Consider the following 15,361-nt stretch of genomic DNA (forward strand, 5'->3'; position numbering starts at 1 on the left):
TAAAGTCCCCGATATAAAGGACCACACAGTCTACTGTGAAGCCTGGAATAAGCTTACGTACATCTGGGACCACAAGATTAAAGAGGTGCTAGAATAGACACACAAAATGCTAAACGCATTTGAAGAAACAAGACTTCATATATAATTGAAGCTGAGGACAGGCTTCATGGAAGTTGCTGTGGCTCCACAGGGTGGGTTCAACATTGAAAAGCAGAGACAGCAGAAAAAGATCTGGGTATGTAACTAGAAGAGTGAAGAGTTGTCTCCCAGGTTAGGAAAATAGTATGATAAAGACAACATAGTGTCATTTTGAGGGATGATTGTTTCAGTTTGTCTGAAGCATGGGGCCCCATTGGGAAAGACATTGCTGAGAGCGTTGGGTACCAAGCTGAGGAGCTTGTGATGTGAAATGTTGGGGCTTGGGAGCAAACGGTCAGGAAAGTTCTTGAGATGTCTTAGGTGCAAAAAGGGTGGTTTTACTGAAGCACAGGGATAGGACGTATGGGCTGAAAGAGCTGTACGGGGGTTGTGAGGAATGACTGAATATATACTTTCAAGTTGGGAGGGGGTGGAGATAGCTTATTTCTCTAAGGAATTTGGAAGAAAGGCTTCCAGGACCTTGAAGGGCTAGCCGTTGTTAGGAAAAGGTCATTTACTATAGTAAAACCTTAGTCAGGAGAACCTTCAGATGTGTATCAGGGGACCATATGGTTGGAGGATGATTGGTGACATATATCTTGGGTGGAGTGGGTACTGATAAAGGAAGTTTCCAAAGGAATTTTTTACAGAAGCCTGGAGTTCAAGCTAATGTCAAGCTAAGGTTGCCTCTTTTGCCTCTAGCAAAGTATTAACAGGGAGGTAGCTGAGCTCCTTGAGAAAGGTCACTCTGCCTGTCTCAAGTACTTGTAAATGGGTTGCAAATTGTAAGGAAGTTTAAGTTTTCTCTTTTGCCTGTGTTCTCCACAGCACTTGGACTATATTCTATAGACAGTGGGGAGGCTTTAGGAGTCAGCATGCAGAGGACTGACCAGTCAGAAATGGATTTCAGTGAACATCACGGGTGCCTGGGAGGCTCAGTCAGTTGAGTGTCCAACTCTCAATTTTATCTCAGGTCATGATCCCAGGGTCATAGGGTTGAGTCCCACTCTGGGGTCTGCACTGGGCATGGAGCTTCAGACTCTCTCTCTCCCTCTCCCTCTGCCTCTCTGTCCTGCTCACACACTCTCTCTAAAAGAAAACTTTGAAAAAAAAGAAAGAAATGAACTTGACAATAGAGTATGGTTTTGTCAAAAAGAGGCCAAAAGAGAAAACAATACAAGGTAAGGTAAAAAGAGTAGAGCAATAAGACACAAAGGAGGGTTTTACTTTAGAAGAAAAGCCAGTGGAATCTATAAGACTTAGAAAGAAAGAAAAGAAAGAAAGAAAGAAAGAAAGGAAGGAAGGAAGGAAGAAAAGAAAGAAAGAAAGAAAGAAAAAAGAAAGAAAGAAAAAAAGAAAGAAAGGGAAAGAAAGGAAGGAAGGAAAATAATTGAATGGAGGATTTGAAATAGTCATAAGAGAACAGAGTAAATGAAATAATTTATTGAACATTAATTGCCTACTCTGTTTAATGCTTCATTGAATTCTGCTAAGTAATTGGGAAGAGTGATTTACTGAGTATTGATTGAATATAGAAGAATTGAGCTTCATGGTTCCAAGATCAAGCATTTTAATCCTCATCTATGTTCCTTTACATCTAATACCAGAAATGTGGTTCATATAAGCAAGTCCTCCCAGGACAGTTGTGTGGTAGAATAGAGTGCCTGCTTTTTTTTTTTTTTTTTAATTGATAGTTTATTGCCAAGTTGGTTTCCATATAACACCCAGTGCTCTTCCCCACAAGTGAAGAAGGGCCTGCTTTTAAGTGATGATATCATATCAAGAGACACTGAAGAGGACAGTTGGTTTGCTAAAGACACAAGGAATTCATTTTTTACATATGTTAATAAAGTGAGGTAAAGAAGACAGAGATGGAGTTAAAGGTTATTAGGATTCTCCAGAGAAACCGAACCAATGGAATGTGTGCACAGAAAGAGGAAAAGAGAGAGAAGTGTGATTTTAAGGAATTAGGTTGGGCAATTGTGGAGACTTGGTGAGCCTGGTGACTCATAATCTGATGTAAACTGGCAGACCGGCGACTCAGGGAAGAGTAGTAGTTCATGTCCAAAGGCAGTTGGCAGAATTTCTTCTGGCTCTGCAGAAGTCAGTCTTTGTTCTAATAAGGTCTTCAGTTAATTGGATGAGGACCATTCACATTAAGGGGGGTAATCTGCTTTACTCAAAGTCTACCTAAATGTTCATCTCATCCCCCAAACACCCTCACAGTGACATCCATAATGTTTGACAGTAATACTCTGGGCACTGTGGCCCAGCCAAGTTGAGAGAAAAATCAGGGGTGCCTCAGTGACTCAGCTGGTTAAGCATCTGACTCTTAATTTTGGCTCAGGTCATGATCTCATGGTTCATGAGTTCAAAATCCACATCCATCTCTGCAGTGACAGTGCAGAGACTGCTTGGGATTCTCTCTCTCCCTCTTTCTCTCCGCCCCACCCCCACATGTGTATGTGTGTGCATGCTCTCTCACTATCTCTCAAAATAAAGAAATAAACATTAAAAAAAAGAAAGTTAGGGGCGCCTTGGTGGCTCAGTCGATTGACTTAAGTCAAGAAGTCATGATTGGGATCAAATTAACCAAAGGAACAGGATTTCTACCAGAATCTGCTTGCCATGGTAGGTAAAATATATGCAGCATTAGCACTTCATGTATTCAATAAACTATTTCTCCAAAATTAGTGCAATGCCAAACTTTAACCAAATCTGAAATAAACATCATACATAATAAATTAGTGAGATTTCATTGTATATTCAATATCGACCAGAAATATTTTCAAAAACATCCTATGAAAGCATCAAAAATCCATTTTCTTTGCACACACATAAATATAGTAAAATAGAGGAAATTATTTAACTATTTGTAGAAACACTGATGGGCAGTAAAAATGGTCATTTTGGCCATGCTTTTTATAGCTTAGCAAATATTTTCCCTTCTCAGTTTCCCTGTTTTGCTCAGAGGAACTTTGCTGTTTTGGAAACAATGTACCCAAGGCCTTTGCAGCTTTTACATCAAACTACTGTGCTGCCAGAAAACAAACACTTTCTAGTGCAATTCCAGGGTGGTCCTACCCAACCTAACTGGACTTTCCTATTTTTTAGAGCTGATCATACTGGCGTCTTTTCTAAGCATGAATATGGGAGAATTATTTTTTATCAGTGTTTTTGAGCAAAGCCAACTTCCTTAGGCAATTTTCCCGAGTCACCAGTACATGAATCAGTCAAAAAATTGAAGATGAACTCTGCAATTTTCTCTGTGCTCAACAAAGCAATAGAAAATATGGAAAATCAGAAAGAACTGTTGTGTCAGGCAGAATTTGGTTAGAGTAAAACTCGCCCTACATTTCTTATCTCCAAACAAGTTATAAAGCTCAAACTAAATGTTTCTTATTCCACAATATGAGGATCTGTTTGAGAAACAGAGCTTAGATAACAAGGAACAGAACATAGCAACCTTGTTTGCTGTGATCCTAGCAAAGAAAAATAACTGTAAGTCGGATAGTTCATGACTAATTTAAACTACGTTGTATTTGAAGAGTGATTTTGTCAACTTGCACTTACACTATTGACTGAAGAAAGCATTTATTGATAAACAGATTGTAATTTTGTATATTTGTCAGCTCAAGGCCTTAAAAACAAAAGACCCAGTTTTCTACCTAGGAAACTATAATCTAGGAACGGTAGAAACCTTTGAGAAAGAAAATATATGTTCATAACAGCAGAAAATGGAAAAGAATTTTTAGTAATATCTGCTGTTATCTTACAAGTTTATCTAAATAAACCCTAAATAGTTACTTAATTCAAGAATAAACGGTCAAAGGCACAGCGGTAATCATAGTTTGCTATAACAAACTTGACCACAAAGGAGTATTCATTCAAGTCAGCTAGTTTACTCCCTTTAAATGGCTGTCTCTTTCTGGAATGAAGAGAAAGCAAAACTTAGTCTCTAAAGGTACCCAACTGAAAAAAGAAGTTAACAGTCTGAGATTAACTCAATTTTGAGAGCATGGGAGATTCTGATGGGAGACCACCTACACATTAGTCATTTAAAAAATGGGAAAGGGAGTGACCCTTTACATGGAACAGATTAAGGGAAGAATAAACTAAGAAAGATACCGTGCAGTTCTTTTTTAAATTGAAAATATACGGTCATTTCCATTTTTGAGTATCTTTTTGCTGAACCAGCCAATGGTGGTGTCGGCAGGGTCGCTGAGGGGCAGACACCAGAGGGCAAGGCCATCCTGCAGGCTCTGCGACGGTTCACAGCGATGCGGCCCGAGAAGCGTGCGGCGAGCGCCCGGGCAGAGACCCCCAGCTGAGAGCGGGAGGAGGACGCGGCGGGGGGACGGCGAGCCGACTGGCAGCCCCACGGGCAGAAGAGCGCGCGGGGGAGGAGGCCGGGGGACGGCAGGGGCGCTCGAGGACGCGGTCGGCCTAGCGGGGCGGGGCGGCCGCGGGTCGCAGGCCGATGACGCGCGGCGGCCGGCGGAGGAGCTGCCACTTCCTGGAGGCGCCGGCCGGGGCCGCTCTCTGCACTTAGATCCGGAGCCGGGAGCCCGCGGCCGCCGCCATGTCCCATCAGACCGGCATCCAAGGTAACGGCGCCCGCAGCGGCGTGCGGGAAAGGGGCTCCCGGGAGGCTCCCGGCGAGCCAGGCGGGCTGCGGGGCCGGCAGGGCTGGAGTCGGGCCCGGAGGGAAGGCAGCCGTTCTCTCCGGGCAGGCGGGGCCTCTGCGCCTCTCCGCGCTTTCGGGTCCCGGGCGCACCCGGCCTGCGTCCCTCCCAGCCCGGGCCGTCCTCCGCCACGTTACAGACGGCCCTGAAATTGGCAAAAGCGAACGAAATGTGTTTCCGAGGAGGCCTGAGTGAAGGGGGTGTGCCTTCCTCCGCCCCTGACTGTAGCCTAACTTTCCTCCTTTGTATCAGGTCCGGGGAACCTGAAACACCGGAGGCTACTGGGGCTTCACTGAGCAAAGGCGATTGTTCCAAGATTTTGATTATAAGACGAAATATACTGGAATCTTTTTTTTTTATTTATAGTAAAGGTGCTTCCTACATTCTAACGCATTTTCTTCCAAAATCGAAGCATGAACTATGTTGAGTATGGGGTGTTTTGATCTTTTTCTTAAGTATTCCCCAGGGAACTGAAAAGTCCGATCTGTGTGGCCGAATTTAATCATCCCGTGAAGGCAATTCAGTGTGCAATTATATCTGACCTCCATTATTTCCTGGTTTGAAAATGGGCAGTCTGGAAACGCTCACCTCATCAGAAATAGTATATCCCGGGGTTACTTGCGATTACTTAACAAGTGCTAATATAAACCCACGCTCTTCCTGTTAATGGACAAGGAATCTTTTTACCCAGATGAACACTTAATTGTGTTTTGTTCTTATGGGTCTTTGACCACACTGTACTTCTCCCTGCACACACAAACACAAACAGAATTCTCTCCAAAAAAGCACTGTTTTATTTGTCCGAGTTAGTTTTGACATTTAAATTTGTAATTATTGATTTTCATGTTTGAGTCTTAGAGCAGTCACTACTTAAAATAGTGGTTCATTCTTACAACCCAAGAATGAAATCAGAACGAAATGGAAGTTTTAAAAGGAACACAAGGGTTAAGTTATTAAATATATATTTGTTTAATGAACTTAACTCTAGCTTTCTGAGAAATACAAGCTAGAAAAATATTACCACAAGTACAAGCCTGACTGCATTCTATTGAGGTTTTTTTTTTCAGTTGCGATAGGATATCTTATATTGACTGTTGCTTTTAATGTGAACATGTAAAAAGGAACTGAATTGTTATTAAAAACTTGAAATTGGACTAGAAGAGAATGAGAAGTTTTCAACCAAGCAATAGAGGTGTTTTTTAAAATTGTAATTTGTTCATTATTGGATTTGAGTAACTTTAATGTTTTCACTTCCAGTGTTATTTCTGCTTTGGAATTATTTAGCTAAAACATTAGAATTAGTATACTTTTAAGCTATATTAATATTTATATTTCTTATCTGTATACCTTGTCTGCTGTGTTATACCTTTAAGTCTTATAATTTAAATTACTGGCAGCAAAGGGATACTTTTTTTGTATTATAATTTATTTTTTCCTCACTTGAGTATTCACACATAATATAACCAACAGGTTTACTTTTCTTTATCTTTTTCCACAGCAAGTGAAGATGTTAAAGATATCTTTGCAAGAGCAAGAAATGGAAAATACAGGCTTCTAAAAATATCTATTGAAAATGGTTAGTTTTATATTTTTAAATTTCTCAGTCATTGTCAGTGATTGGAACTATTACTTACTGTGAAGCAAGTTCAAAGTTTGCCTTTAGATAACTTGGATCCTGTATGTTGGGTCACGTCCCTTTAGCCGCTGCTTACCTTCTGAACTCTGTAGTTGACTATCAGGGAAACAGAAAGATGTTTTTTTGGTGTGATGTCCTCTTTTACTTTTTGCATCTCAGTTTCTATACCATAACCCATTTCTAATGTGAGTGCTTCTGTCTCTGGATTGGCAGTCAGTAAACAGGTGATTATTTCCACCCCCACCCTTCCTAACGCCCCCCCCCCCACAAAAACGAACTTAAACTTGAGAATTCTTATTGAGTAAAGTTAGTTTTGAAGTAGAAACAAAAGATTTCAAACTCCCATTTTCTCCACATGATTGTAGTCTGTGCTGGAGAAATGATTCCCCTATTCTGTTTTGGGAAAAAGTTCTAAGAATGTAAAAAACTGTAATAACTGATCATTTCAAAATAATTCTGTTAGGGAAATTGATTGGATTGGAGAATCTTTTAATTGGGCTATATTTGAATTTGGACAGTTATTGCAAGCAAATGAATATGTTAAAATATTCTAATGGTCTAACTTCTTAAATACCTAAATTTCTTCAGTACCTGGAAATACTTTACTTTGGAAAAAATAACTTGTTCTTTTATAAGCTCAAGGTAAATTTAATTTGCTTTTTATCTTCTACTTATATATTAAAAATACCAGAGTAGTTTGAAAAAATATACAGTTGTTACTGTATATATATTACCATACTTGATAGTAATAAACAAACTGTAAAGCAGCATATTTTACAAGTATTGAAATGCTTTCATTTCCTTAGGTAAGTGACTAAAATGGAAAAGTTTGTCTAATTAGCATCACTATGGAAGGAAAATGACACTATTTCTTAAATCATTATTTTCTTTTAGTTTTGAGAAAAATTTTTAAATAAGGAAATTACAGAGAATAAATAACAAATACTTCCATCTCCTCTTAAATTAATAACTAATGTTTTATCATATTTGCTTCAGCTTTAAAAAAATTTTTTTTTAATGTTTTATTTATTTTTGATACAGAGAGAGACAGAGCATGAGAGGGGGAGGGGCAGAGAGAGAAGGAGACACAGAATCTGAAGCAGGCTCCAGGCTCTGAGCTAGCTGTCAGCACAGAGCCTGATGTGGGGCTTGAACCCACGAACCATGAGATCTGACCTGAGCCGAAGCCGGAGGCTTAACCGACTGAGCCACCCAGGCACCCCTGCTTCAGCTTTTTAAATTTAACTTAATATTTTTCTGATACTGGGGCATCCCCTTTAAACAATTTCACTTCCTGACCTCCATCTCCTAAGGCAACTCTCTGTATTAGGAGTTTTCATATATCTGCAGTGTGGTTTTTTTATATGTATCCCCTTAGGTAACTTAGAGTGCTATTTTGAGTTTTAAGTTCATGTAAAATAACATCTTATTCTGTAGCACTTTTTTTTCTGTAAACATTTGTGTAATTTGTCTTGATAGAGAGCTCACTACTTATTTTTAAATAGGAATTCATTATATAACTATGCCACATATATGATCGTTTTCTTATTGATGGACATTTAGGCCATTCGCAGCTTCCACTGTTGTATATGGAGATGTGAATGATAGTTATTAATAGGAAATGACTATATTATTAATTTATTGTCTCTTCATTACCATTTGGAATTCCAAACCATTCATCTGTCTTTTAAAATTTGTTCTTCATAGAGAAACTTGTGATTGGCTCATGTAGTCAGCCTTCAGATTCCTGGGATAAGGATTATGATACCTTGGTTTTACCCCTACTGGAGGACAAACAACCGTGCTATATACTATTCAGGTTAGATTCTCAGAATGCCCAGGGATATGAATGGATATTCATTGCTTGGTCTCCAGATCATTCTCATGTAAGTAATTTTTTGGTAACTTATTTAACATTAAATGCTAGAAATTTTTTTTCTGAAACAGTCCTAGGCCAAGAGAAGGTTAAGAAGCAACAGTTTTTCTGATAGAAGGGAATGATCATAAAGAAAATCCTATTATTGTAATGTAGAATCAGGAGTAATATACTTAGATTCAGAAGTCGTGCCCTTGAAATCAACAGAATTATTGATTTTAAATTTTAAAATCTTTGGCAATTATATATAAATGAGTATACTCTGAGAGTAATACTTCAAATAATTCTGAAACCTAATTGGACATTATGTTAAATATTTTTTTAATAGCTACCAGTTAAATGATAGGATACACACAAGTGTTTCTTTTAGGAAAGTTAGCGGACTGATTCAGACTCCTGGATTTGACTATGCAGTATTATAAAACTACTTCTGTTAATTGGCAGTTACCTTTAGTAGCTTTTAGTAGTTGCTATAGACTCTTTAATGGTAGTATATGTTGTAGTTTTCATCTTTGTGTTCCCCATAGAATGGTATGTGCCATAGGTATGCTATGAACATTTGATTCTTAAACAACCTAATTGGTAATATCTGATCCCAGATTTGCTTTGAGTAAAATGTCAGTATCCAGGTTACTTCATTACAGGCAATGTTTTCTACTATATATTCTAAAATCGTATTTTAAGTAGGTGTTTTTTAAAAATTCTTGACCTCATTGTATACTTTGAAAAGTGAATAATTTTTTAAATTTAATTTCCCCCTTTTTGTAAAATATGACATAAATTGAAATCTACCTTAATAGGTGTCAAGTGTCATGATGGCTATTTGTACACGTACACTTCAGCCTATTACAGTCTATGGACTTCAGCTTTATCACCGTTTATTTCTAATGTGCTTGAAGATTTTAATATATTCAGAAAGTGCTTTTCTTTTGTAATGATAGTTTCCATCTATAACCTTCTGAGTAAACTGTAACAACTTACTAGGTTCGGCAAAAAATGCTGTACGCAGCAACAAGAGCAACTCTGAAAAAGGAGTTTGGAGGCGGCCACATTAAAGATGAGGTGTTCGGGACAGTAAAGGTACCGAAGTTAACCTTTGTGAGGATTCTGCATGTTGCAGTTACACCAATTTAAGAACTTCTAGATAATGTGTAATTGATACGAAACCAGACTAATGAATCTGTAAGGATAAGAGAAAAAACGTTGTTGTATTTCATATGATATGCAAGTTAACTAAAACACTTTTTTTACCCTCTAAAATATGTTGAAATGTTCTTTGCTAGTCTTCAGCAACTGCAGTACGCTTTAGAGATCATCTAGTTCAACTCCTCATTTAGTTCAGCCTTTTCACTTTAATGCTAAGGGAAACAGGTTCACAAAAATGAGAGACTATCTGAAAGAGATGGTAATTTTTAGATACTTTGGATGTTTCTACGCATGTTGTAGAAGCAGTAACTATCCATATCATGCCAACCAGGAACACTGAGGCAGGTAAATTGATAATTGGGATAGTTGATTGATCATTTAACTAGTTATGATTAAGAACTTACTTTGTTATAAAATGTATATGGTAAATACATGAATTTATACATATACACACAAATAAAAGCTGAAGTGTTTTTTGAACAGTGATATTATCTAGTGGATAGACCACAGGACGGCGATGGGGATACTTTTCTTGTTCACCATTCATTGTGAGGTGGCCTGGTTTCTCAATTCTTTCTATTCTCAGTTTTCCAAATCACAAAATACTGAATAAAAGGTAGACCTGTTTGGAATATTTTATTCTTTTACATAAGAACTACACTCATTTTCTATGAATAATTATAATGAAATTGTGGTGGTTATTGAATAGTTATAGGGAAAACTTCCCCAGAAGTTTACTTGCTGTTGTCCTGTGGAGTTGAACATGACCAAGTTTATCATGTGACTGGCGTCACCACCACCACACTCATACAAAAGATTTAGTAATTACGAAACTTTAGGAAATGAAGAGTAAATATTCCCTTCACATTTCTTTAAATAGAGGATTTAAAAAAGTAAATAGTAAAATTCTTGATACTATATTTCAGTCAAAATATTTTCTTTTAAATTAATAATTTCGTTTTCCTAAAGTAACTTCACTGAGGTTTTACTTCTAGAGAATAGCTAGTAACAGTCCATTTCCTTGTTTACAGGAAGATGTATCATTACATGGATATAAAAAATACTTACTCTCACAATCATCTCCCGCCCCATTGACTGCAGCTGAGGAAGAATTACGACAAATTAAAATTAATGAGGTAAATTACATTTTTGAAACTGTTGCAAGATTTTAAGTGTTTAAAAAAATATTTTTAATTAATAGATTAATAGAGAATAAGTAAGGTAGTTTGCACTTATTCTGTATAGAGACAAGACTGTGCTCAATGTGTTTTCAGGAAAAAAGATAATTAGAAGTAAATATTAAAATTCATGTCAGTTTCATAAGTAGCTTTCACCTATATTTGTAATGTGTGTGACAGACTAGTAAATGTTCCTGTTGGAAGTACAACTTTTTTTAACCTTATATTTTGTTTACTAAATAAATGGGGAAAATGTACATTACCCATTTAGTACAAGGAATTATATTTAATGAGGTTGCCTGAAGCAGGTTTGTTTAGTTACATTATTTCAAAAAATCATGGTAACTAAAAAAAAAATTTATAATTGCTATAAGATACTTATTATTTCTAGAAGCTCTATAAATTCTGTGTACACTACTTGGATGGGGGCATGTGCATATGTATATGGGAGATGGCTTTTTGAGTACATGTTTTAGCCCAGTTATAGTAGAGTCAGTAAACTTAACCCATATTATTCATATTATAGTTTATCATATTTTCAATGTGTTCACTATGGCTGTTCTAATTACAAATTAGAATCCTATATTTCTACCAGGATTTTATGGGAAAGAACAAGTACCAGAAACCACTATTCACTAGTCTGAGTAATAGACTAATAGGAATCTCTGGAAAGTGATTGAATATTATTTACTATTAACCTGATAGCAAGGATCTACCTTTATATTATTTTAACTCAAGTTATTTGAGTAAAGATTTTTATGTGATTTTTTTACAAGTTTGATAGTTTGTTTTATTCCTTGCAATCAGAACCCAGAGGATCGTATTGGGGTATGCATTTGCATATGTTCTATGATGTTTTCATTATCCAGTATCATTTATGCTGTAGAATCTCCATTCATTTTTCTGTAAAGTAAAATTTCTATTTGACTTTCTGTTGCAACACTGCAAATGAGACCCTATACTAGCTATCATTTAAGTATAAAAGTTGTGAAACGTATATCGAAAGCTTTCTTGAAGTACTCTTCTAGTATTTGTTTTAGTAATGAAAGCTGTAAGTCTGGAACTTCTGCAGTAGTATAATTTGTTGAGCTGTGTTGTCTTTGTATACTGTTCATACTCCTTTCAATTCAGTGCATGGTGTTTGTGTTGCATTTTATGTCTTCAAGAACAAAGTAGGGTTTTATACAGATTGCATATGTATCATACTGTTCATACATTTTATCAAGTAAGTCTTGTAATTAAAAGTATAACCTGAAGATACTTCAGAGGTTTATATAGTTCTCTGCAAATGTGCCAAACCAAACATATAAACACCTCTCACCAAAGCCCCACTAATACCACATAGCCACTCAAATATTCACTCCCCGCATTTCATAAAGATGTGTCACACTCTGCATGTTGACAAGATGCTAGCAGCACATGAACAATATGAAAAAATTACTTACTTTTTAAGTTCATGATATTTTAAGGGTTAATTTCATCATATTAAAATGGACAAGGGTGGAATGGCACTTGATAGATTCGGTTTTCTTTGCTCAGTGTCACTGCTAAATGCTAAAGCGTCATCAGTAAATTAAATCTGTCATACTTAGGTACAAACTGATGTGGGTGTGGACACTAAGCATCAAACACTACAAGGAGTAGCATTTCCGATTTCTCGAGAAGCTTTCCAGGCTTTGGAAAAATTAAGTAACAGACAGCTCAACTATGTGCAATTGGTAAGAGACAGATGATCATTGTTACGAAATGGCTGCTCTTCTTGGTGGCTCTCGGCCCATAAAATAGTTCTTACTATATTTAAGTTTTCTTTCCTGATTTTTTTTTAAGTTTATTTTACTGGGGGGAAGGGGGAGGGAGAGAAAGAAAGAGAAAGAAAATAGAGGGATCCCAAGAAAGCAAGGATCCCAAGCAGGCTCTGCACTGTCAGTGCTGAGGCCGACACGGGGCTCAACTTCTGAACCATGAGATCACGAAATGAAGAGTTGATGCTTAACTGACTGAGCCACCCGGGCGCCCCACGTTTCCTGTTTTTCTTATTCATTTTTTTTTAAACTACATGACAATATATGTTCATTGTGAAAAAGTCAAACCTATGTAAGTTTCCCCTTATCTCTTAGGATTTTTTTCTTAAAATTTAAAATTTCTGTGTATCTGTTTTAACAAATGTATTTCTTATTGACAGGAAATAGATATAAAAAATGAAATTATAATTTTGGCCAGTACAACAAATACAGAGCTAAAAGATTTGCCAAAGAGGATTCCCAAGGATTCAGCACGTTACCATTTCTTTCTGTATAAACATTCCCATGAAGGAGACTATTTGGAGTCCATAGGTATATATAATCTGTTGTTTTTAACATGTTACTTAAGTTTGCTTATTGACAGCTTAGCACTGTATTCTTGCTTATTTCTTGCCCAGAGGACTTAAGTTAGAGTTCTGTGAGGATCAATATTCACTTTAATTGACATATTGCTAATTGTATTTATTATTTTAACTTACAGTTTTTATCTACTCAATGCCTGGATACACATGTAGTATAAGAGAACGGATGCTGTATTCTAGCTGCAAGAGCCCTCTGCTAGAAATTGTAGAAAGACAGTTACAAATGGATGTCATTAGAAAGGTAAAATACCTACCTATTTATTTAAAAATTTCAGTTCATATTAGATCTTTATTGTCTTCTATATGTAGTTCATGATGTATTGTGATTTGTAAATGAATGTATAATTTTCTTGTTCTCATAAATCCTTAGGATCTTCTCTAAGTGCTTGGGGGATGGTCTGTCATTACTGCCATCTCTCTGTAGATCTGTACTCTCTCATATGTAGCCATAAACTGCATGTGGCTATTTAAATTTAATATAAATTAAAATTAAATAAAATTTAAAATTCAGTTCTTTAATCACACTAGCCACATTTGAAGTGGTCATTGCTACATGAGGCTGGTGGCTACTGTATTGGACAGTGCAGAATTTAGAGGACATTTCCGTAGTACAGAAAGTTCTTTTGGATAGTGCTGCTAGGGTCACATACTTGTGATTGTCTGAGGCTTGCTGTTAATAAAGAACTATAGTCTCTAGGGACAACTGAATCATGAGATGGTTGCGAATCTAGTTGTTGAAAAAGGAGGGAACATAAACATTTGAATTATTTTCTTAAATGTAGATGAGGCTTAGGGAAAGAGAATGGTCTACTCTTGACCCCTTCAGGTCTTTAAAACAGGTTCTTACAAACTACCAGTGTATAGGATCCAGAACCCTTCAAGGTTTTTAAGTTCCTAAGATAAAGCATGGTCTGGTCTTTTTGTACAAGAAGACCACAGAGTAAATATTCTAGGCTTCACCAGGCCACAGATGGGCTTTGTTACATTTTCTTATTTGTTTTATTATTTTGTGTTTATAACCCTTTAAAAATGTAAAACAGGCTTAATTTGGGCTAAGTTTGGCCCTGTTCTAGAGTGATTTCAAGTGATCCAAGAATGAAGGGTGAGTGATGTTCCTTGAGTACGCAGAGTGTACCACAGCTGAATAACGTGAGAGTGGGTGGTGGCTGCTACTTTTTTTTTTTTTTTCCATTTTTGAGAGACAGAGACAGACAGCTTGAACAGGGGAGGGTCAGAGAGAGAGGGAGACACAGAATCGGAAGCAGGCTCCAGGCTCTGAGCTAGCTGTCAGCACAGAGCCTGATGTGGGGCTCAAACCCACGAACCAAACCGTGAGATCATGACCTGAACCGAAGCTGGATGCTTACCAACTGAGCCCCCCAGGCGCCCCTGGCTGCTACTTTTAAATGTTAGTTGAGGGGCACCTGCAAGGCTCAGTCAGTGAAGCATCCGTCTCTCAGTTTCGCTCAGGTCATGATCTCACGATTTCATGAGTCTGAGCCCTGCATTAGGCTCTGTGCTGCTGGTGTGGAGTCTGCTTGGGATTCTCTCTGCCCCTCCCTGCTTACACTGTCTCTGTCTCTCTCAAAATAAAGAAAGTTAAAAAAAAAATAAACGGGGGCACCTGGGTGGCTCAGTCGGTTAAGCCTCCAACTTTGGCTCAGGTCAGATCTCACATTCGTGGGTTCGAGCCCCGCGTCAGGCTCTGTGCTGACAGCTAGCTCAGAGCCTGGAGCCTGCTTCCGGTTCTGTGTCTCCTCCTCTCTCTGCCCCTCCCCCTCTCGTGCTCTGTCTCTCTATCAAAAAAAAATAAAATATTTTTAAAAATTAAAAAAAAAATAAACGTTAGTTAAGTAGGAGAAGGAAGAGAACCAAACAAAATGATTATAGCTGATTATGTGTTCAGGCAACTCACAAACCCCTTCCCTGCCCCCCCCCCCCAAAAAAGGGAAAGTGAAACTATTTACATATGGTTTTTGATGCTGTCCTTCTGGAATGGGTGTTCCATATTTGTGGGCCTTCACTCCTGAAAACTGGCTCCTTGCTTGTATTAGGTTTTCAGTGCTGTCGTCTTCATATCACATCACAGTTTACTGATTCCTTCTCTTGCAGATCGAGATAGACAATGGGGATGAGTTGACAGCAGATTTCCTTTATGAAGAAGTACACCCAAAGCAGCACGCACATAAGCAAAGTTTTGCAAAACCCAAAGGTCCTGCAGGAAAGAGAGGAATTCGAAGACTTATTAGAGGTCCGGCTGAAAGTGAAGCCACTGCTGATTAAAATCATTATATTAAACATTACAATACTAGTTTTTTT

At 37.6% G+C, this 15,361-nt stretch overlaps 1 protein-coding gene across 1 annotated transcript; it reads left to right on the forward strand.

The window, feature by feature from the left end:
* Window positions 1-4,639: 4,639 nt before the first annotated feature.
* TWF1 (twinfilin actin binding protein 1) lies at window positions 4,640-15,345 on the forward strand. Its single transcript, XM_029955746.1, has 9 exons — window positions 4,640-4,745; window positions 6,322-6,399; window positions 8,167-8,345; window positions 9,320-9,415; window positions 10,513-10,617; window positions 12,252-12,377; window positions 12,842-12,992; window positions 13,162-13,283; window positions 15,155-15,345. The coding sequence occupies exons 1-9, from the start codon at window positions 4,721-4,723 to the stop codon at window positions 15,323-15,325; spliced, it is 1,053 nt and encodes a 350-aa protein (XP_029811606.1). The 5' UTR covers window positions 4,640-4,720; the 3' UTR covers window positions 15,326-15,345.
* The last annotated feature ends 16 nt before the right edge of the window (window positions 15,346-15,361 follow it).

The sequence above is a fragment of the Suricata suricatta genome, chromosome 10 (genome assembly GCF_006229205.1).
Source record: "Suricata suricatta isolate VVHF042 chromosome 10, meerkat_22Aug2017_6uvM2_HiC, whole genome shotgun sequence".
NCBI lineage: Eukaryota > Metazoa > Chordata > Mammalia > Carnivora > Herpestidae > Suricata > Suricata suricatta.